At 35.5% G+C, this 25,513-nt stretch overlaps 1 protein-coding gene across 5 annotated transcripts in view; it reads left to right on the top strand.

The window, feature by feature from the left end:
• CTNNA3 (catenin alpha 3) overlaps positions 1-25,513 on the top strand; it is a 1,903,490-nt gene that overhangs the window by 1,701,302 nt on the left and 176,675 nt on the right. For all 5 annotated transcript variants that reach the window (XM_055274451.2, XM_063637177.1, XM_063637176.1 and 2 more), the window contains one exon: positions 9,145-9,237. In XM_055274451.2, coding sequence (XP_055130426.1) covers positions 9,145-9,237 — 93 coding nt within the window. The remainder of the gene's footprint in view (positions 1-9,144; positions 9,238-25,513) is intronic.

Here is a 25,513-nt window from a genome sequence, read left to right as displayed (position 1 = left end):
AAATAAAGATCCTGCTATACAGCATTGTGCTTATAATTAGCAATACTGTGTTATTTACTTAAAAATTTGTTAAGAGAGTAGATTTCATATTAAATTTTAATACAATACTGATAATAATACTGTAAAGAACAATAATAACAAAATAGAGGGATGCTAATGGTTCCTGGAGGCAGTTTTGAATTATATTTTAAAAGATTGTAAGAAGAAAAGTCACCAATTCTCCATTTTGACAAATAGAGACATGCATCTTATTTGCATCTTTGTTTATTCTTCCGTTGCATTCACTCAATAAAATATGTATTTACTGAGCACTGACTCTGTGCCAGGCACTGTTAGACACTTGGGTTATAAAACTGAGAATAATACTAGATGCCTTCTCTCTCTAGTGGCTATAACAGAAAGATATGTGTATTCAGGAGATTAACCCTATTTTGAATTGATATGATGAATTAGAGTGGACTATGTTTCAATCAACTGAACTCAACAGATTTACCAAATCTTCACTAGCTCTGAGATCTCTCAGTGTTGAGGAGATGTTTGATACAGCCTAATGTTTGTCGTAGCCTTATTATGTTTTCAGTTTAAGCATCAATTCATAAAAACTGAAAATTCAAAGGATTTACAAAAATTATCAATTTTACTTACTTCTCATATTCGTTATAAAGGTCAAGGAATTTAAGCATAGGAAAAGTCTTAGATTTGCCTAACAAAAAACAACTAATTTTGTTATGATACCCAAGTATCCTAACTTCAAGTTCCATTAATATCCCACCATAACACAAGCCTACCAGCTTTCTGATGATATAAGAAATATCTTCCCAGTTTTTCCTCAGATGCTTTACACTCGTTCCTCTCTTCTGCCTGACACAACCCAGGAAATTTTTTCATCTCTAACCACTCAACTTCAGTCTCAAATCATATAATTCTATGGAATATCTTTCATCTCCATCTAATATTCTTACCCTTTATCTCTCTTGAGGGCAAGGATTGTGTTTTATTTCCTTCAAGATTCCCAGTATCTAGCACAATAGTTCATGTCTACATACAGCCATGCCGTGCATGACAATGTTTCATTCAGTGATGGACTGCGTGTAGGACAATGGTCCCATAAGAAGGCTATAATAGAACCGAAAAATTCCTATCACCTAATGACATTGTATTATTCGTTCTCACATGGTTATAAAGAACTACCTGAGACTGGGTAATTTATAAATAAAAGAGGCTTAGTTGGCTCACAGTTCCACAGGCTATACAGGAAGCATGGCTGGAGGGGCCTCAAGAAACTTACAATCATGGCAGGAGGTGAAGGGGAAGCAGGCACATCTACAGGATAGGAGGTGGAAGAAGAGAGCCAAGAAGGAGATGCTACACACTTTTAAATAGATCTCGTGAAAACTCACTCACTATCATGAGAAGAGCAAGGAGGAAATCTGACCCCATGATCCAATCACCTCCACCAGATACCTCTGTCAACACTGGGGATTACAATTTGACATGAGATTTTGTCCGGAACACAAATCCAAACCATATCAGATGCCGTAGCCATCTTAACATCGTGACACAACACCTTACCTTTTCTATGTTTAAATATGTTTAGATACACAAATATTTACCACTGTGTTACAGCTGCCTATAGTATTCAGTACAGTAACATGCCATACAGGTTTGTAGCCTAGGAGCAATGGGTGATACCATATAGCCTAGGTGTGTAGTAAGTTATACCATCTAGATTTAAGTATACTCTATGATATTTGCACAGTGACAAATTCACATAATGACACATTTCTCAGGATATGTCCTGACTGTTAAGCAACACGACCGTATATGTAAGACAATAGAATATGTTAGCTGAGTTAACTTGAGTTGATTATATAATCAAGCAAACTTAGATTAGCACTGGATATCTTTAGATAATCTCATTATGAATAAAAGATAAAAACAAGTTCAGCAGAATGAAAGCAGCTTATTAAATTCTGGTATTAAGATGACAAACAAATGATAGAATTTCCTTTTTTAAGGCTAAATAGTATTTCACTGTGTGTATATGTTTTTGTGTGTATATATATATTGAGAGAGAGAGCTCACATTATCTTTATTCGTTCACCCAAGGATAGACACCTAGGTTGCTTCCGTCTCTTAGCTATTGTGAACATGGAAGTGTAGACATCTCTTAGGCATATTGATTTGAATTTTTTTTTTTTTTTAGACAGAGTCTCATTCTGTCACCCAGGCTACAGTGCAGTGGCATGATATTGGCTCACGGCAATCTCCGCCTCCTGGGTTTAAATGATTCCCTTGCCTCAGCCTCCCAAGTAGCTGGGATTACAGGCATATGCCACCACACCCTTCTAATTTTTTGTATTTTCAGTAGAGATGGGGTTTCACCATGTTTGCCAGGCTGGTCTTGAACTCTTGACCTCAGGTGATCCACCCTCCTTGGTCTCCCAAAATGCTGGGATTACAAGCATGAGCCACTGTGCCCAGACCATTTTGAATATTGTTTTCACACAAAAAAAAAGATACATAAGTGAGGAGATAGATTTGTTAATTAGAATTTAATCGTTTCATAATGTTAATATATATTGTTGTAAACATCACAGTATGCTACATAAATATATAATACATGCTATTATCAATTAAAAATTTAAAAAATAAATTTTTAAAAAGACTGCAAGCAAGTTTGTACTTTTATTTTCATACATTTTCTGATATCTTCTTCCAGTAGTCTGGTTAAGATTAAAATGTCTTCTCTCTTTTGTCTTGTAAACATAATGTTATTATATGGGATATGACTTTCAGTTTACATACTTATTTGCAAGTAAATTTAGTTTTAACTTGTCTCATGGGAAATTTAAATATAGTCATTCTTGGGCCTTCCCTTACTCCTGCTGCCTATGTTGTGCCAAGTGAGCCAAAATTCTTGAGCAGTAGTTCTCAAACGGGTGATTCCTAAGCCCCTAGATTTCCAGGGGATATTTGGTAATGTCTGGAAACATATTTAATTATATCTCATGACTTGAGAGGGTCCAAATGTGTGTGGTAGATAGAAGCTAGGGTTGGTGCTAAACTTCTTACAATACACAAAACAGATTCTCACAACTGGAATTACTCAGATCAAGATGTCAACAATGCTAAGACTGAAACACTTCTCTTGAGGCTAAGTCTGTCTCTGGAGGCTTGGGCTGCATCAAGACATCAGGAAGTCTCACCGATTCTGTTATTTACCCACACTGGTTGCCAGTGAGACATCCATTGTCCCAGCCCATGTAGCCCTTTCAGGTCTACCACTGTTTCCATGACAAGTCTGTGGCACGGGGTTATGGTGAGACTTGAAACACTGGTCTGGGCTTACTGGATGACATTTTCTCTGAAGTCTTTTTATATCCATATTGGATTGTCAAGGAGTAGGGCAAGTTACTACTGATTATGGAATCATAAACTTTTTAGTCCTCCACATCTGAGAATCTCTTCTGAGCTTATGGAAAACCTTTCTCTACACAAAATCTCATCTCTAGTTTCCATAGGAATTTTTAAAAATTCAAGAATCTTTGCATATACTTTTCTATAGGCAAGGAGTTATTGATTCAATGCTTATTAAAGACAGAAGGCAAAGGATTAAACATTCTCCACAGCTCAAAAATGTTCCCATGATTTTCTTGTGAAATTGATCAATAACAAAACTTGTCAGTAATTAAATTGTTTGTTCCTTTATTCAGCTAAGGAATAGAAAAATTGAGACATACTATGTGCCATTTCATGTCCTCAGGGTGGAGAACAAGACAAACAACATCCCTATTTTCATGTAAGTTAAGTTCTAGTGGGGATAAGATAAAAAATGTATCCCACCTGCCCAAAAAAAGAAAAAAATAGAGAAAAAATATAATTTTAGGTGAAAATCATGAAAAAGGACCTAAAGAAAATATGTAGACTAATATAATAAATAAATGAAATGGGGAAAAGGGTTAACTTTAGTTAGACTGGCCAGCGGAGACTTCTCTGAATAGAGAGCATCTGAGCTCTCATGCCGAGAAGGATCCAGTCCGCAAGAAGGGGTAAATAGAAAGACACAAAGAGCCTTAAGTGGAAAGTGCTGACAAGTGGGACATGTTTGAGGAGGAGAAAAGGAGTCAGTGTAACAGAAATGTCACTGATTTCTCGAATATTTATAAGGTAGAGTGCCAGTCTCATGGTCAAAGGTGTGGGGCAGGAACTTTAGTGTGTGTTTGTGTGTGTGTGTGTTAAACAAGGGCCATGTCTTAATTTTCTTTATTTTGGCATTGTGTCATTGATATATTTTTATTTCTTAAATGTATTTTAATTCTGATCTCTCCATTTTGACATTGCAAAATCATCCTACGTTACCACCTCAGCTGGAATGAAATCACTGAACATGTGACATTAGCCTCCTGCTTGGGATGGACATTCATAGCGTGTTTCCTAAGAGCTTCTCTGAGTGCGAGACCACTCCTGACATTACTGTGGTGGTTATTTGATTTTAGTAAGTCAGTGAAAGCTAGCCAATGAATTATATTTATAATAAGTCATGTGTATGATTTAGAATTCAAACATAATTCTGAGAAGAAGCCAAGCATGACTCCTGTTTTCCACAATATTTTTAATACTTTTATTTCTTCTTTATTTTCTTCCTGTGTGTTTTTTTCTTTCTTTAAAATTTAGCAACCACGAATTTCTTTTTTGTATTTTAATATTAAATATTTATAAAATCTGCGCAAGTGAATTTTTAATTGTAATAATGCCACCTGTTTCATTAGGGATGCTGAAAGAATTAGTGAGATAATGTCTATAGGAAGGATTGAACTCCTTGTGGGAAAAAGGATATATATATGAAATGTACTGTGACCCTGAAGTCTTAATGTATTACTACTATGTCACTGCTGTCCTGGCTTCTATGTAAACACCTCAGCCTGAATGTTTTCAACTTCAACTTCTATATTTGTTTTTGGCTTCTTTTGCATGAATCAAGTGAGATAGCAACAGTAATGATAATCTATAATATTCATAAACAATATTAATAATTCAGTATTTCCTAGTCACCGAATAATGTTCTAGTCCATCATCTTGTTTTATCTTTACAATAACCCTAAAAATTAGGTAGTATTTGTGCTATTTTATGGGTGAAGAAACTAAGCCTATTCCAAATCACTTTTGGGCTGCCTAAGGAAGACTCCATAATAAGCCAGAGGTAAAATAGGAAATATGAAATATATCTCCACAATTCTGATATGAGAAATAACATTAATGTCTGCATTGATTAACACTTTTTCTGAAAAAATGGGCTCTCTTCATCTTGGTCTGGTTTAGAGACAGCCCAGCTTAAAGAAGACAAATTATTTCTATCATCCCCAAGAATCATGCTAGAGTGAATCTTTGCTGAGGCCAGTTTAAGAGATAATTTCACTCTTAGACATGATTAAAGTCCAATTAAAAGAGATCTCTTACATGGAGTTTAGAAGAAAGCAGTGCATGGGTAATTATATTAAACCCTGTTTAGCACAATGATATTAGATAATCAAACTCAGGTAACTGTAACTAGAGACAACTAGTAAATGTACCATGTCAACCCAAAATAATGTCTGTGTAGAATCTAAAGGACAAAAACATTGGTGGCTTATCCAAAGTCCCAAATCAAAAATAAATTTGGAGTATAATGGATTAGAATTATTAAATTTGGAATAAAGGTGATTAAAATTTGGATAAATTTACATAAATGTTTAATAAAAATACAAAGGTGTATATTGGGATGAGGTATAAGATAGTGGAGAAAGAAGAGGAAAAGCAACAAACAGAAATAAACTTTTGCCACAATCCAGCTATGCTGTGGGCTAAGCTCTTACCCAAAGCATCTTAGTATAATTGAGCCTCACGACAACTTTTGGGATTAGGTATTATTATCCAGATTTTATTCTGAGGGAACCAAACTTTAAAAGAGAACACATATTGCCCATAATCACTCATTAGAGGAGCAGAACTCAAATTCAGGTCTGCATTACTCAATATTATAGGGCCTTTCTAATATATAACACTGCCTCTAAGATAGTTAATCTTTCACAGAATGAAAATTGATTAGAAACACACACACACATACAACTTCCAGATGTTTACCAGATAGGTAGAAGCAGAATATTTTAAGAAGGCATGATCTAGGGTACTCTATCATCCCTCCTTTCCCACCCCTTTTCTTTTCTTTTTTTTTTTTTTTTGAGATGGAGTTTCACTCTTGTTGCCCAGGCTGGAGTGCAATGGCGCGATCTCGGATCACTGCAACCTCCGCCTGCCGAGTAGCTGGGATTACAGGCATGTGCCACCATGCCCAGCTAATTTTGTATTTTTAGTAGAGACAGGATTTCTCCATGTTGGTCAGGCTAGTCTCGAACTCCTGACCTCAGGTGATCCACCCGCCTTGGCCTCCCAAAGTCTGGGATATTTATTGTTTCTATTATTTGTGTTTAGTGCTGAAGGAGTTAATGTATTGCCCTCAAAATTATTAGAGTACTCCTTTCTTTCTCTTAGTTTCCACTTAAACGGTAGCATTTTGTATTTAACTATTTATTTTCACAATACCATCCAACACCATGCCTTACAGAATGTGAAATGCTGCCAGCAAGTGTTTTGAACACTTCCCCACTGATTTTGTTCGTGAAAAGAAGAGGTCAGTTTTTGTAGCTTTGCAAGAAAACTATTAGTCCTGTGTTAAACCAAAGAAAAACACGGAAGTATGTGGGCGTAAATGGTAGGCTTATTTCTTCCTACAGCATCCCCAACAAAAATGGCACTTGTGACTTCTGATAGCAGCAATTGTTCTTAGTTTGTTACTTTATTTGGGGGTTGAATAAACTATAGGAGTGGATGATGAAGTTATTTGTCATCGCATGATAGGATAAAACCCAAGTAATAAACTACAGACATTTATAAGAAACAGATCACAGTAGGGACACCAGACAGCCTTCAGTTGCAAAACAACAGGGCACGAGAAAGAGAATTTGATTAACTGAATTTGTTCAAATGTTATAGGGCCTGGTGATATAACAAGGAGGGAAATTGCAAAGATGCTTTCTCAAGAATACCGTGACAAGAATACACAAAATGGCTAATAATGAGATATATGATTGTATAGAAATTACATAGTAATGAACTTGTGCTATTAATACCTAAGAAGAAAGAATAAATTGTCCTAAGATAATAGCTGCATGTAGTTGCAGCAAAGAAGGATTGCAAAGAGATCAACATAGAGATAAAAAATAGCACATTGAAGGCTTTGGCGAGAGGGGGAATGTTAATATCTGATAGGAATTGGTTGAAATAAATGTAAAATGCTCTTCTGCAAAGGGATGGGTATTGCTCAGTGCAAGTGTGTGAGAACAAAGAAAGTGCTGTTTAAAGATCTATGAGATGAGAAAGAATCTGAAACCATTAATGAATAGGAAATTGGTAGTTTTGCTCTATAATATGAGCTAATCATCAAATGTCCCCATCTCTGGAGTGCTCCCAAGGGATGAAAGGCTACTGGCAACCCTGAAAATAAACAGAACATCTGTGTGTAAAGCAAGGTTTAGGGCAAACCAGAGCTAGTCTAAGGAGACGGGCTCTGCCCATTTCCAGTCTTCAACAGCCATATGTGCACGAAAGATGCTGGCCCAAGGATATCTTCTACTTCGTTTTTGGTTGTTTTCTATGAAACCTAAATACTTATTTTCTGGGCTTGTCACCAGGATTTTGTAGCAAAGGAATCGTACAGAGTGGAATAGTGGACACTGGAGACTCAGAAGCAGGGAGGATGGGAGAGAGGTTAGGAATAAAAAACTACATATTGGGTTCAATGTGCACTACTTGGATGAAGAGCTCACTAAAATCTCAGACTTCATATTTATGCAATTCATCTGTCTAACCAAAACCCACTTGTATCCCCAAAGGTATTGAAATAAAAAAATACATTAAGTTGAGACCTTGTGCACTAAAACAAATACTAGGCTAATTCTAGTTAAGCACTTTGACCTGTATTTGCAAAAATGACAAGGGACACATGTCTTTGCCTCACAGAATAGACAGTTCAACAATTAGCTGCCTAATTCAGCAATGATATATTAAAGTATGATGATCATTATGGCAAATAAAGTAGAGGGGGCTAGGAAACACTTGGCAGGGAATCCAGCCCAGTCTAGAGGATTCCTGAGCAAGACACCTCCCTGAGAAAGAGGCACTTAAGCTGAAATTGAAAGAAGGAATGGAAGTTAGCTAACTCTTTATAATAGACACTGAATTTCAAGTTGAATTATTTATTAAGTCCCTAAAATTTTAATTTCTTGATAATTTCTGGTGGCATTTTGATGATATATGATTTTAATGATGATTATCTAATGCATTTATCAACTGTAAGCATCTTGGTTGGCAGTAACCACATAGTGGGTAGCCAAACTGCTATTCACTGAAATAAAATTTTCCTTGTGATCATTTTTTTGCTTTCTTTTTCTCTCACAATTTATTGGGATATAATTCATATACCATAAAAGTCACTATTTTGAAGTATAAAACTCAGTGTTTTTTAGTATATTCAGAAGGGTTTGTGATCATTCCTACTATCTAACTGCAGAACATTGTTACATCTCAAAGAGAAACCACATACCCATCAGCTGTCGTTGCCCATTTCCCCTTTCCCCTAGCACCTAGCAACCACTAATTAAATCTCTATCTCTATAGATTTGCCTGTTGTAGACATTTCATGTAAATGGGATCATACAATATGTGGCCTTTTGTGGCTGGCTCCCTTCACTTAGGATGATGTTTTCAAGGTTCACCTGTGTTGTGGTGTCTATCAGTATTTTGCTCCTTTTTATGGCCAAATTATATTCCATTGTACACATGTACCACATTTTGTTTATCCATTCATCAGTAGGTATACATTTGGTTTCCCTTTGTTAGCTATCATGACTGATGCTCCTGTGAACATTTGTGTGTATGTATTTGTGTGGAAATATGCCTTCGTTTCTCTTGAGTATATAACCGGGAGTGAAATTGCTGGGTCATATGGTAACTCTATGATTACCCTTTTAAGATACTGCCACGTTGTTTTCCAAAGAAGAAATGCTTTTACATTCCCACTAGCAATGTTTTGCTTTCTTTTTATAGACCCCAGAGGAACTGGAGGATGTTTCTGACCTCGAAGAGGAACACGAGGTCCGCAGTCACACCAGCATTCAGACCGAAGGGAAAACTGATAGGGTATGTCACTTCAACTGGTGGGAGAACCATGTACTGTGTCACTGAAGGCTGTGCCCTCCCTTTGTCAATCTAGGCAGCCTCTAATGGGTGGGACTTCTGGATCTGGAGCTAGTTCTGTGAAGCACATGGAGAAAAGCCTTAGCATTAAGGGAAACCACATGAGGGGAATTATTTTCCTCTATCTTGAGAGCTCACAGTAAGTCCATTTTAGGTCATGTAGTGAATCACTCCATACTGCTTTTAATCTTTATAGGAGTCATGGGAATATAAAAGTGAAATATGTACATGTTTGCTTAGAGTAGAAAAAAGAAATGAAGAAGTTGTAAATATACTCCAAAATTCTAGTGGAAAAGACAACTTGTCTAAGTCAATAATCTACTTTTCTTTCTCTACAATAACTTCTGCTGTGCCTGCCCCGAAACACATACACACAGACACACCCAACCACCACCACCACCACCACCACCACCGCCACCACCACCACACAACTCCAAATATGTTAATTCTAATTTCTGAATTACTCTGAGATATTGTACTTCACTTTACTCCCACCCAGTGCCTGGGTATCTGTGAAAGTTTGGCATCCTAGCCACTTATAGCTTGCAACTATAGACCAGACAACAAACCTTGGATCTGAAACCCACGTAGTACGGCATGGTGCTTAAGGCTTCCTGGGAATGCCTGTGAATCTGCCACCTCCTTCTGGAGTGTTACTTGAGAAAGTCAATTAGCTTCTCTGTACCTCAGTTCCCTCATTTGTAAAGCAGAGATACTAATAGTATCCTTCATATGAGGATTACTGTGGGAATTAACTGAGTCAACTAGCAGAGCACTTATATAGTGCCTAGTTCATAGTAACTTCTCAATAACTGTTAGTTACTATTATTCATAGTAGTAATAGCAGCAACAATAGTATGATTATCACGATCATCATTATTAGTATTATTATTAAGTTAGTTAAATTCAGTGACATAAAATTTGGAGATGGAAGCAAATTCCTAACCTTTCCCTCTGTTTTCTGGTCTCTTATGCATCTATCTGATGTTGAAACACTTATATTGAAAGGCTGGCGCATACTCTGTTTTTGTAGACATATCGTCATACAAGCTCCGCAGAAACATTTCAAACAAAGACCTGTTTGGTTAACTCCATGTCACAATGCATGTTAGTGCACATTTCCTTAAATAAAAATGTTGATATTCCTTACATGTTTTGATATTCTAATCTATGGCTTGTGGAAACTGATTTGAAAAAAAAATGAAAAAAACAAACTTCAGTCTTTACCAAATTTTACCTATAATCCTTTGGATTTCTATTCCCTAAGAATGGAAAATAAGATAAATACACTGAAAAATACATTTTAAACAGATGCGGAGAGTTAGATTCTGTTTCTACCATTCTTTTTGATTGCCTTTTTAAAATCCCACAACATATTATGTAAAATATTTTATCTATTTCACATATGTGAAATGAATGTTTAAAAAGCTCTCGTTAGAGCTTAACTGTATCTTTTTATTAACAATAATATCTTGCATCTACATATTTGTTTTTACAGTGTGCTATTTTCTCATTTACTATAAAATACAGAAAATATGGTAAAACATAATATGGGAAAGGATAAATTTGGGAAAGTTCCATGTTTTCAGACATTCAGATTACCTAGAAATAATATATATCAGCCAAGAAAATAAAACCTATGTTTTATCAGAAACATTGCTTATCTCAAATTTTGGTAATAGGAATATTTCATTTCAGTGGAGAAAAAAATGTTCTCCGAGTAGACACCATTATCCCATAGCCAGAGAGATAGTATTTGGTAATATATTGGGAAATGCTACTTTCTTGAGTTTCCATTTCTTACAAATTATTTGGGTTATTTGTCAGCCCTCTAGTAGCCAATTTGTGTTGAAAACTGTCTAGGGTCACACAGCATCTGGATTTAGTTTCCTTCAAATCTAGTTGGCATCGTTGGTAGAGATCACATCTTATGAATGGAAATTGAATTGGAAATACATTTTGCTAAAGATAAGCTTTGCTCATGCTTTCAGGGAAGTGGGTGTGTGATTCACTCAGGCTGATGTCACTGAAGGTGAAGTGTAGGTGTCAAGGCTTACAAAGTAATTGACCAAAGGAAATTTTGTTAATATTAAGGCTTTTTTTTAGAATTCTGGAATTAGGATAAACACATCTCACTTTTTATTCTGGCTTAGCACTTGTAGACGATGAAGACTTGGACAGAAAACCAAATTTATTCATTTGAAAAATGAGATGAATAATACCATAGATTCTCACAGCATCACTGGTAACTTCAACTAAGATAATGCATATGGAAGTGTTTCAAAAATTTCCACATTATATAAGATGGTAAACTTCTTATTACTACTATTTTCATTTGTATTTTTGTTCTTGGTCCAAAGTATAGGCCAGGCCAGCTGGATGACTGGCTGTCCATTATAGGTTACAAACTTGATGATCTCTATGGTTCTGAATCTTAAGAATGTTTCATAGAAGCCACTGCTTCTAATGTTGTGGAAACTACCCTGAAACTGCTCTGCATCTTGCATTAGTGTTCTGCTGTGTACAGTTCTCGGACAATCCAGTTCATTGGGAATGCCGCTGGGTGAAAACCTCACCACAGTTTAGTGACAAGATAGATCCCTGACCACGAAATCTACCGATGGCAACATTATATTCAACCTGGCTATTCTCTGCTCTTATAAATCTTCTCTGCATAAATCCCAAATAATTTGGATTTTATTCACTTCCTGCCCTGGGGCTTCCTAGCAACTACTATGTGGAATCCCTCTGATAACTGCTCAGTCATGATAATACATATACAACTTCATATGAGGTATGAACCCCACGTAGAGCAACTCTTGACGAATAGCCCTATTCTATTTCTAAGATGGACAATTCGGAAATGCATTTTCCACAGAACCTGAAAGGGTCCCCAGTAGGATCAAGTAGTAACCATGTTGATACTGTGTCTTTAGACTGGCTCTCCTTTCTTTCCTGATTCGTTCTTCCCAGGCTCCCAGTTCTGTTTACTAATATCTATTTCCAAAACAAACTACCTTCCAATCTCAGACTCTGCTTTTTGGAAGAAAATAATAAAAGAAAATTACTCCACATATATTATTTACTTAATTTTTACATTAACTTTGCTATATTAATATTATTACAGTTTTACTAATAAGATCACTAAGGCTCAGATTTATGTAACTTGTGTAGTAAGAGGATTATGTCTTCAGACTCAGACCTTCTGTGATTGCCACATATCAGTTTACTCAGGAAATAAAGTTAGGATAAGTCCTTTACTAAAAAACAAACAGACCGCCACCAGAGCAATAAACCTGATGTATCATTAATGGAATGAGAAAGAGGACACAGCAAAGGATGTCACAGCTGTCTGACAAGGGGAAGACACAAATTTCCCTTTAAATTTTGAAAAGAAATTATTTTATATTGTAGATGATTTGATACCAATAACAACCCTTACATTATATCTGCCTTGTGAGTTTATTACAACAGATTCTACTCTCCTAAGTTAAGTTTATGAGACAGATGGCCAAGGAAAAGGATAGCTCAAATTTGGTCCCCACCCAAATCACCCAACAAGAACCAACATTATATTTAGACAGGGTTTACAATATCTACCAGACATCTTGTATTCTTGAGTCCCATATTCTTTATACTAATATCTGTGTTCCATAATCCTTATAATAATAAAATGATATTTGTATCTTCAGTCTCATATCCATCTGAGACATTATTGTCACATTCTAGCCATAATTGCTGTAATTTCATATCCATTGGACTGAGTGTAACTTTTGGCACATTTCACACACACTCTCACTTTGAGAAGATACTATAAGATATTGAAAGAGATTCTGTTGAGAAATCTTTAAATACTCATGCCATGCTCAGTGTGGAATTTGGGGTCACAGCACAAGATGAGTAAATGGATTTGTTTTTTGTTGTTGTTGCTGTTACTAAAGGGTAAATGCCTTTTTAGTTCTTGGATTATGCAGACTCTGCTGTATTGAACATGTGCTAGAACCAGGCACTGTTTAGTAATAGAGTGACAGTTATTTATTATCATTTTACTTTCTGTATTTCATTCCTACTAGCTTCAGCTCAACATCATTTATTATTGTTGTCACCAGTGGCAAATGCCACTAGGCATTGTAAAGGTCTGTAACTAACATATAATGATTTAGAGTCTGTGGTCAATGAGAACAAAGTATTAAAAGACCAATAATGCATGACTTATGAAGTGGCAATGGAAACAGCAGTGGAAATCAGTAATTATCTTAATTATTAAACATGAATACTCACTGGACCAATACATGGTTATATCCAGTGATCCGGCATACCGGAGTGACACAGGAGTTTGAGTTTGATACGGGTTCATAGAGCATTCTTCACAGAGCTCATTGTTTATTCTGTTCATGCTTTCAGCCAGAATAAAATAGGCATCTTTTATCCGAAAAACTCACATTCAAAAGAGACATGAAAATATACTTTTTAAAAGAGAATAAAATTTCTAAACTTATTAATAAGATTTTTGTAAGTCCTAAAAGCTTCCTAAAATGTTATATGACATACAGACTACATCATATTTTCTATTTAAACAGAGCAGCACCTGATACTACTTAACCCATTATAGTTTACAGAACATTTTCAAATTGGTAGCTTATTTATAAAAAGCCCTGGAGCTTATTTTTTGTTATCTTTTCCTTTTGGTTTTACTAATTAGGAAATGAAACAAAAAATTTAAGTAGTTTGTGCAAGTCATATTGACTGGGACCAAATCTCAGGTCTTTTGGCCTCAAACGTGTTCTCTTTCCAGTACAGCACACTTGTAAACTGTAATAGTCTCATCATCCCTTAATATTGTCATTGATCTACTATTGCAACAGCCAGTATTACAGAGTTGATATTATAAATTGCTGTACTAGAAAGACGATTTGTTAAACTGAAGACCACAAACCTTAAAATCAGATGTATTTAAACCTTGCAAATTTCTACACGTCCCCATCCTGCAATCTTCTATCAATAGCAAAATTGGCTAGTTGATTACCATTTAGAAACTACCTGGTAATGACCAGACCCTGAAAGTCTCTCTTGGTGGGTCACTTCACCTTGATGAAGTGCAGTATTAGGCCAGTAGGGTCATATAGCAGGGGATCCTGCAGGATGAGGATCCAAAGTTAGTTCCCACTACGGAATCCAGAAGAGCAAAGGCAGTTGCTCCTTAGTCATTGTCTCATCACGTTGGCCTGTGTGATGTTTCAATAAAACGAGAATTCTGATTTCTAGAAGTTTTTCCTGTTTTATTTTCTGCAATAGGGGCAGCAGTCGTAGTAGAGACTTAGGAAATTATTTAAGTTGCAGCAGGGCGGCAGCTGAACGTTCCTCAAACTTACCTGGGTAATAACTGTGGGTTTAAAAAGGCTCTTCATAAAATTGGTTGAAAGAGAGTTAGGGGAATAGAATAGGTGAGCAAGTGAATTGCCTTTTATAGAACTGCTATAATGTATAAGTCAAGAGAATGGACTTTGGAGTCACATAAACCTTGACTCAAATCTTATTTCCACCAATTACTATCCATATGACCTTCATAAAGTTACATTTCTAACTTTCAATTTTCTTATCTGTAAAATCATGATGATGATAATAATAATATCTATAGGTGTTTTTGAAGATTCAATTAGATATGTGAAAATTCTTGTTTGGTTTCTGGCACATAGGAAGTGAACAATAAATTCTGATTTTTATAAAATGAATCTCATGAAAAATGCAGATCTTTGTGTGCTCCTGATGTGCTTTGACTTTTTATTGAGTAGCTCAGGGAGCTTTATAAATACAAATCTCTCTGACTCCTGATACGGGACTACTTGGTTTCCTGTTTCATGGTACTAAGTATTTTTGACATCATGGACACTTTACTATCAGAAGTCTTTTGAAATTTTTTTTTGCCTCAAGAAGGGGACTAATCAAGAAGTGCTTTAAGAGATTAAAAGGAAGAATGCATTGTGATTCTTAATGATGCCAGCAAGTTTATGTAAATCTGTATTCACATAAATAAGCTAGAACTGAAATAGATATCCAAAAAAGTAACTCTCGTTAACGCAACATCACAGAAAAGTTGACCCAATAGTTGTCAAGTTCTTATTTCTTTCATCATTTAGTAAAATGCCTGGCTCTGCACTGGGAGTTTTTCTTCCTTGTGGAACTTTGGTAGCTTGGTAATCCATTAGTTTCTGTCTCTGTCAGTTCTCATGAAGTTGCATAGGACTTAAACTTTTCAATTTTTAATTTTTCTGCCAGGCTCAGTGACTCACACCTATAATACCAGCACTTTGGGAGGCTGAGGTGGGTGGATCACTTGAGGCCAGTAGTTCAAGACCAGCCTGGCCAACATGGTGAAGCCCCATCTCTACTAAAAATACAGAAATTAGCTGGGCATGGCAGTGCACGCCTGTAATCTCAGCTACTAGGAAGGGTAAGGTGGGAGGATTGTTAGAACCCAGGAGGCGGAGGTAGCAGTGAGCAGAGATTGTACCCACTGCACTCCAGCCTGGGTGAGAGTGAGAGACTGCCTAAAAAAAAAAAAAAAAAAAAAAAAGAAAAAGAAAAAAGAAAAAAACAACATTTAATTTTTCTAGATGTATAATGATATTTTTAAAAAAGAGAAAAAAATACATCTCATTCTGATATTTATTGGATGCATGTTGGAGACAGTTCTGCAAGTAGTCATTTAAAATCACCTCTCTTTTCTTTGCCCCTGTCCAAGAAGAACATATTCTACAGTCATTCTTTCCTCCGCCTATACAACTTGAAATCCAATAAGGTCTAAATACTAAATCAAAGGTTTTGTTCTGTCTCACACAACTTAAACTTTGATTACAGTGTCTGTAGGTGAGTGATGAGAAAAGGAATTTGTTTAACAGCACTGAATTAGAGCGGGTAAGATTTTTATTTAAGGATATTTGAATCTGCTAGTTCTGATTGCTGAAATTGAGTTTAATGAATAGAACATTAAAAACAAAACATTTAAATATTATAAGTTCAACAATAGTCATTTCATATTTCATTGTGACCAGGTTACACTACATTTTTAAAGATACATTATTTGTCATATATACTGATGACCTCAAATAACAGAAATTGTAATATGCAGTCTTTGCTTGATGACTAAGGTCTGTCATGTGTTTAACATTATATTCACTTAAGAGCATATAGTTTGTCAACCTGCCCTGCCTTAGAGAAAATCTCTGGGGCTATTGAATCTATGTAAGCTCTATAAATAGAAGTAAATTAGGACAGAAATAAGAACAGTTGCCTAGGTTACTGGACACAACCTCAAAACGTCAGTAGCAACAGATGAACTGGAGCATATCAAATCTTAAAATACTAGTGATGGTTCTTAGTGTAAAAAAAATGCCATGTAAACTTTATGTTGGTGATAGGAAAAACTGCCTTACTTTTGCTTGTTTACATGCAGTTAGTTGAATATCCTTCACTATGAAAATAGAAAAACAATTCCATGGATGAGTGGTTTACTCTAAAAATTAAAAACATTTGAATAGGCCATAATTATTATCAGAATATACTCTCAATAACTCAAATTCGTATGGAATTACCTTACAGAATATTGGGACACATGACCTCTTTACCATCTTCGTGATCTAATTTGGCTTATTATAAAAAACAGTTTGAATAAATCTAGATAAAATTCCATTAATCAGCAGCAACACAGCAGGCAATACATTTTCTCATCATTGGTTACTATCATTTCAATTTTATGTTTGGCAGTAACTCTGCTCTGCTATCTTTCTGGGTGATCTTTTTCATATTTTTCATGGTCTCCTTTTCCTCTATCTATTTTTAAACATTAGAGTTTATTAGAGTTCTCATCCAAGCCCTATAGTCCTCCAGCTCTTCCTACTTTTCTTAGACATTGTCACGTAATCCCAAGATTTCAAATATCATATATAGGCACGTGATTCTAGCCTAGTCCTGTCTTTTCAGCTCTGACTACATATATTGGGAGGCCTACCAATTTCCTCTCCTTGAAATAATCACAGGTATCTGTAGATCTCACTGTTTCCAAACCTAAATGCACCACCTTAATCCATTAATCTGCTCAAACTCTTATATTCCTTAAGGCACCTCTGTACATTCAGTTGCACGAATCTAAACTCAGGAATAGTTTTTGAGTCTTCCCATAGCTAATCATACAACATGTTCTGGTTTTACTCTCTTCTAAGTATTTTCTGAACTTGTCCATTTTTCACCACCTCCACTATCACCACTGTCAAAGAAGAATTGCACCAAAGTTAGATAGGAGAGGAAGACTTTATTCAAGGCTTTTGCAATGGAACAAAGGCTAGAACTCATTCTGAGCTCAACTCTGCTGAAACAAAGATTTTTCAGAGATGAGGTGAGAGGGATTATAGTCCATCAAATTTGCTAATTGTCTTTAACCAAAGAAATAGTAAAACTTCTCATAAATGTTTTCTTTATAATAGGAGATGGTTTTACAACTTGGAGAAAGTCGTTTTCAAGTGGAAGGGAACATTCATGCCTTCTTGGTCCCTCCTTTAGTTTAGGCACTGGCACCTCTCACCTAGATTTCTGCAGCATGTTCCTAACTTGTCTCCTGCCGTCAGTTTTGTAAACTTCCATTGTCCATACTTAAGCTCCTGTGATATTTCCAAAGTGAAAAATCTGTCATCTATCATCATACATAAAAACCCTTTTAGGTCTTAGTGTCACCCCTTGCCCTTAGCATGAAATCCAATCTCCTAATGCCCTCTGTAAAGGAACTTCAGGGTCTGCTCTCATTTGCATTATATTTTGCCACTTTCTCTTCAGTGCTACCTCCTCGTGCAGAAATCTCAGGTCTTACAAACATCAGGCTCACCCTCACACCATTCCATTATCTCTGAGAAACACAATTCCTACAATGCTCCCTCTTTCCCTTTACCAGTATCTGTTCATCATTAGGATTCCAGATTAGCCCAGCCTTCTCTGATATGCAAGTCCAAGATAGTTTCCCTCCAATAATCGTCCATTACATGTGGAGATTCTCAGATTTTGATATTCATTGTGCCTGTATAATTTCCTATATAATGGATTTTCCTCCCTACTAAATTCTAAACTCCATTAGAGCAGGGGACATGTTGTCTTCTTTTAGCACTACATTTGCAGAATGGACACTACTTAGTACAAAGGAGATTCATATGTGAATCATGTCATATAGGAAAGAACATAAGGAGAGGCTTTATTTTGTAAGATATCTTGCCCCAAAAGCACACAAGGTTTCTAACATATTGAGCCTAGGGTATTACATGAATTTATTTCTTTATCTTTTTTTCTTCCAACAGTTGTAACTCCTTGTGCCAGATAAATCTTACTATAAATTGTTAGACACTACACTGAAATATTCAATTTAGTACCAACTAGTGTAAATATTAATTGATCTGCTTGTTTGCCAAAGTCCTTCACTATGCCTTTTTATTCCTGGCTATATAAGGGATACCGAACCTAAACCCTTTTTATTTGCTACAATGATCCTTGTGTTTCTGACAGAGAGTTAGGATTTTCCCTGAGCCTGTATTTCTGATTTTTGCATGTCAGAATGGTCTAGTTTTGTCTTTTTTACTTCCTTTCAAAAGTTCTTCTAGATGAGCCCAAATCCCTTTACTCTCATAAAGCTTTCTTTATACTTTAGCCCCTGTTGATTTAATAGAACAAAAACTTCTGCTGAAAAGCTGTCTAAACGACAGTTTACTCACTCCTTTTGGATTTTTACATGTCAAGTTCACTAGGCTCTATCTCTATCCATTGTTAAGTAGTGTACTTGAGCAGTTTGATCTTTAAGTTCTTTACTTGAATTTAAATTTAGTGTCATTTCTTTAATTTTATAAGTCACTGTATAAAAATCTAGGCAGAGAAAAATTAAAGTTTAAAACACTGTATATTATAGTATCCCAAACTTCTTATATAAGAGTTCTTTTAATAAATGCTTCTTGAAATTTCAATCTGGGAAAGATTTTTACCAAATATCTTAATATGCTCTTACTTATCAGACAATGGCACTTCATTTAAATATGTACATTTTCACCCTGCTGTGGTTACTGGGAAGTTCTCTGTAAAAATTAATATTCAATAGCTAATCTGAATTCCTTAGTATATAATTTTTAAAAATTAAAAAGATAACTTTTTTATTATAGTTTTTCTTAATTTAGTTTTTCCATTGTCAAAATTTTCTTATCACCAATGATGAAGTGTATTTTAGAGTGAGAGAAGGTATGGGCATCAAGTATATTTTTGCAACAATTAGAACTTCTGTGATTTAAGACTAAATCTCTCTCCTCTTCCATTGATTTATAGAGTAGAACCTTGGTATTCATAAATGCCAGTTTTCCACCTTATAACATTGACAAAAAAACCAAAGTTCTATGTCTTTAGTAGTTTATAATGCCACCAAGGCATGAATTTAAGTGGTATATTGTGATATATGTGACTTACTTGCTAGTTAGTGAACCTAGCCTTCCATCCATTCTTTAAAAAGAGTTTTCTACTCATTGATGCATTTACAGTGGAAGAAATAGCAAGTAGAGAAGTTCTGAGGAGAAAATGTTTTTGGAGGTGAATGTTGGTGAAGTGAGCAATAATAGAAGTCTGAAACTAAAAGGGAGGCCTGGTCTTGTATGATGTATAAACCATCATAAGACATTTGGCTTTTACTTTGAGTAGAATGAGAAGCTATTGGAGGGGTTTGAAGCCAGAAGAATCATGATATGACATGCTTTAAAGGAGTCTTTCTGAAGGCTGTGTTGAAAATAGTCTGAGAAGTGGTACAGGAAGAAGCAGGAAGTTAAAAAACATTGCTATTATTTTGGTGAGAAATGGTGGAGACAGATACCAGGATTTTAGAAATGGGGAGGTTGAATATTGTTGATTGTGTATATATGGTGAGAGGTAAAACTAACTAAATTTGCTACAAGATTGGATATTGGGAATGAGAGAGACAGGAGTCAGGGACAACTCAAGGTTTTGGCTTCAGAACTGGGAAGATGGACTTACTGTTTATATTGATACAGAGGCGACTGAATTGAGCAGTCTGGAGATGGTACAAGAGCAGAAATTAATTTTGACTGTGACTAGACTAAAAGTCAGTTGAAAAACCAAGCAAAGATGTCAGTTAGACTGGAAATTATCTTATATACATAGCTTTATATTATAATTTTGCAACCTTCTAAACTTACAGTGAAGTTTTATGTATTACTTGGTGACCATTTTTTTTTTCCTCAAGGAATTGGCTTTAGGTCTGTTTTCCTTCAACTTTGAGACTTCATCCCCCAACAAATATCCTCTTTTCTGACATACTTGTTCTCTTGAGTAGCACCTTTTTAGTAATGCCACCACTAACCACCCGACTTAAAACTGTGACTCCATTTCCAACTCTCTTATAACCTCTTTCCATTTTTTCTTTACTTTTTTCCATAACATTACCTTCACTCTCTGATGTATTACCTATTTGCTTGTTTGTTTAGTCTCCCTATTAGATAGCAAATTCAATGAAGGCAACAGTTTTAATGTTCTCTTTTTTCCTATGATGTATTCCCCCACACTTAGAACAGTGCCTGGCTAGAAAATATGCTTTAAATATTTATTGAGTCAATAAATAAACGGTGTTAACCATATATGTGCTTTGGGAAAAGAGACCTGTGCAGAAAATTTGGGGGTGGTGGGGTTGTTTCAGATACGGCACTGGAATCCAACCAATTATAATGTAGCTACAGAATAAATAGGGTAACTCCTATATTTCCAAAATAGTATTTTAGTAGATAATTACTCAGACAATGGGCATTTGGAAAAACGTTGAGGCTAAAGTACTCAGGTGATTCTTTCTCTTTGTAGGTTTAAAGGTGTTTGTGGTAGACATCTGGCTACCAAGTATGTCTCTGCTTTTTCTGCCTTAAATTGTCATCATTGAAAAAGTCCTATTTCATTTATGTTGAAAATTGAACATGTATACATATTGTTGAATTATTAGTCCCCAGTTAAAAAAAAATATACTTACATCTTTTCCTACTAAAGACAATAAGTGTGTAGTAATGGGTAGGGTAGCAGAAAAAGAAGCCAAATGCAACACCTTCTTTTACGTGCTTTCTCATATTCTAAAAATTACCTTTGTACTGTGAAAATACCATAACTGAAATAGTCTTTTTATATTTATATTTTTAATCAGTCAGTAATTTCTAACTTACATTTATTTTTTAGAAATGTGAACGTGTATTTCTAATATATAAGTTGTTTAAGCTGTATAGCACTCTCTAAACATCTAAAGCTTGGCTAAAATCCCATGTAAATATGAACAGACATATAATAGAAGCATTTCCTTGAGTGTAAAGTCATCAGCTATGTAATAGTCATGTACTTGTAAGAAACAGAGCTTTTAGAAAAAGTCAGCCTCCAAACATATGTCTTCATTTCTGATGCTAAGACTATTTTAAAGGAGAGCACAATTTCTGGAAATAGACTCCTATGTTTGAATCAGACTTCGCCACTTACTAACTGTTGTCATTGAGCAAGTTACTGAACATTTCTGTGTTTTGCTTACTTATTTTTAAAATGGACGTACTCACATCATAGGGTTATTGTGAGGCTTATAGGAGTTAATAATTAGAAGGAATGATGTATCATTAGGTGATAAAAAATATCTATCATCATCATAATCATTACCACCACCACCACCACTATCACGGTTGTCATCATTATTTGTTGAGTGGATTCACATTTATGACATCTCTGCTATTTTTGCAGCTTGGCAACATTCACCTTCCTAATTAGTTCTCTTCAGATTTTTCAGAATGGTTTCTGGGGAGAGCCAGCCTGAATGGCCAAGCTAAATAAATCTCCTCCTATGTACAAAGTCCTTTACATGGGATCCTTTCATGAATTTCTAGTTAATTTATAGATGGGTAGCTCTTGAGCCACGTGCCTACCCTGGTCCAGTTTCAAACTGCAGCTCAGAAGAAAAGAAGTGCTATGTTGTCAGGGCTGTTATTACACCAGATGCCTAAATCCGTTTGCTTGCAATTATGTAGTCACGAATGTAGCATTAGATTCATGTTGTTCTTTGAAACGATGAAATTAGAAACTACTGTTACTAAAATTTCCCAAAATAATATAAAATGGTGTTGTAAGGAAAAAGAATTTCATTTTCAAATATAGTTTCTAAAAATATGCAGAACTCGGTTGGTTTTGTTTGCTATTATTTTTGTAAGAAGCACCAAGAGTGCCCAGGTCTTAGCGTCACCATCCCTAAGATTAATCTTGGCTCTTTTTATTAGTGACCGTATGACGTTTAGTAATACATATATATTTCTCTGAGATACTGATTCCTTATATTTCAACTCAGAGAATACCTACCTTGTAATATTATAATTAGAAATAATGCATATAAAGGGGTCTTGTGTAGTGATAAAAACAAAGTAGATGCCTAACACACGGTCTGTTCTATTAAAATATAGTGTTTATAAAGAACAGTAACTTCTAATCATAAGGGATTCACATTGTGCAGTGAATTAAATATAGGTTATCTAAGGTAAAGGTGAACCAGAGTAGATTTAAAAAAAAAACAGTTTATGTTTTAATTAGCAGGGAGGGAATAGAGAAAAAGGCACAAGGAATAGGAATAAACAAAAGTATATAGAAGGAAGGAAGAAAGGAAGGAAGGAAGAGAGGGAGGAAGGAAGGGAGGAAAGAAGGAAGGATGGAAGGAAGGAAGCAAAGGAAGGAAGGGAGAAAGAAAGAGGGGAGAGATTTGGGTTGGGGCAGGAAGACCCTCTATTTACCAAGAGTAATAGTGTGCAATGAACTGAAGAATATGACTAATGCAATCCTCAGCTCCTGGGTTCCAGCAACAACAACAACCACCACAAACGGCCCTATATGTACTAGATAAAAAAGAGTAAATATTTATTTTTTTGACTTTGGGATAGTAAAGGATGTTTTAAATGTGATACCAAAGACAGAAAACAATGGAAAAGGGATGCGAACTTTACTGCTGAGAATATAAAATTAAAAAGGTAAACTCAAACAAACAAAACACAAAATAAAGACAAACATTCATTTTAGGAGATAATCACAAATTATATAAGAAAATGTTTATATATTAATAGAAATAGATTTTCACAAATTAATAAGAAGAAATGTCTCCTCACCCCACTTTCCACCCCTGGCCAACAGAAAACTGGGCATAGGCCCTGTTACAAGGTATTCATAAAGAATACATGTACACTTATAGTAAGTATGTAAATTGTTGTCCCATCTCATCAGAGGTTACAAAAATGCAAAAGAAAACAACAATGAAATACTATATTCTGATAACATTTGAAGAAGAAATGAAAAGATTGTGAATATCCATTGTCAGAAAGTTTTTGTGGAAAATTGATCCTCAAACACTTTGGGGAGATACCAATTAGGGTAAGCTGTCTGCAGGGAAATTGGGAAGTAAGCATTGAAAACCTTTATAAAAGTGCATTCTCTTTGTCTTCTAGAATGTTTGCCCCAGATACATTTGGAGAACTGCAGAAAGATATTCACCACTCAGTATACACACACACACGCACACACACACACACACCACCTACTTATCTACATACATATCTACATAAATATAAAACAACTGATAACCATCAATAACATGTAGATAAATGATACCAGATCTAAATCATGAAATAAGTTGTAAAATGTGACAAATCTGTATTATATAGACACTGATCTACTTTATAATGTTAAAAAATAAGAAACAAAACAGTATACATAATATGATCTCATTTTGCAATATAATTTGTAGAACTAATGACACATGTATATGTAGCCTACAAGAATAGTCATAAAATATTGCTTTCAAAATCTTTGGCATATGAAACAATATTTTATAAAAATAAAAAAATAAAGGTATTCTGTATGAAAGTACAGAGGGAAAAAGAAGCCTACCATACTACTGAGAGTTTGTGCATAATTTTATAGACCAAAATGTTTCAAACAAAAGGAAAAAATAGCTATCTATAATTTTACTATCTAGAATGAGCCGCGGTTTGTTAATCCATTTGATTTTCTTAATCTTTAAAAAGTTACATTAATAGAAAGTATATATACTCTCACTGAATATTTAATGAAGCAAACATTATTAAAGCCCACTGTAAGAAGAAATTTTCTATCCTTTGATAGAGGCTACTAATTCTTGACTCAAACTGGCTAAATATTCTTTCATTTCCAAACAGTAGCACTACCTCTAGACTAAGTCTAATGCCCTGAAGTTCAAATACAAACTAATATGCCAATGGGATTGATGTCAAAGTGATAGAATTGCAGAATAGATTTTAGTGACAATTTTTCAGGCTAGTTCTAATTGACGGAATAGAATTCCACCACTGCAGTTCTATTGCTGATGATTATTGTCAAAAATGACTGAAAACAAAAGAGTCAACCAAGCACTCCAGAGATCACTGGCTCTGTAAATTGGTTAGCTTACATGAGGGTCAGTCTGAGCCAAAATGTCCACTGGTCCTTAGCTAAAATGTCCGTGTAGGGAAGGGTTTCTCTACCCTGTACTGTTGACATTTTGGACCAGACAATTCTTTGTTGTAGTAGCTGCGCTGTGCATTGTAGGATGTTTAGCAGCATCTCTGGTCTCTACCCAGTAGATGCCAGTGAAACGCCATCATTGTCTGGGGAACTAGCCAAAGTTTGTTGTCTCGCGATAAGGGGAACAAAGACGCAGACACATACACACGGAGTGGGTTTAAGAGCGGAAAGTTTAAAAGGCAAAAGAAAGAAGAGAGCGCTTCCTCATGCGGAGAAAGGGGGTGCCCAAGTATGTTTCCGGGTTTGGGGTGAGATGAGGTCCATTTTATAGAGGGGCTTGAGGAGAGGTGCTTGATTTAAATAGGGCCCAGGGGATTGGTTTGACCAGGTGTGCTATTTACATAGCCCACAAATCTTTTATTATATAGATAAGGTTTTATCTGGCTGGTGCCATGACACCTGCACATGTGGCGACAAGGAAAAGGAAGAAGGAATCACCATGTTGGATGTACCTAGCTTCCAGGTACAGCTGCTGCCATTTACCTATGCAAGTTTCCATCTTGCTTATCTATGCTTGTAGCTTGATTTTTCAGGCTGCTTTTTATTAGAAAAGAAATAATTTGGGGGCTGCTTTTTATTAAAAGAAAATTCTACCAAGAAC

The sequence above is a fragment of the Symphalangus syndactylus genome, chromosome 4, assembly GCF_028878055.3.
Source record: "Symphalangus syndactylus isolate Jambi chromosome 4, NHGRI_mSymSyn1-v2.1_pri, whole genome shotgun sequence".
NCBI lineage: Eukaryota > Metazoa > Chordata > Mammalia > Primates > Hylobatidae > Symphalangus > Symphalangus syndactylus.
Note: the sequence above shows the minus strand (reverse complement) of the source record. Positions and strands in the feature narration are given on the sequence as shown.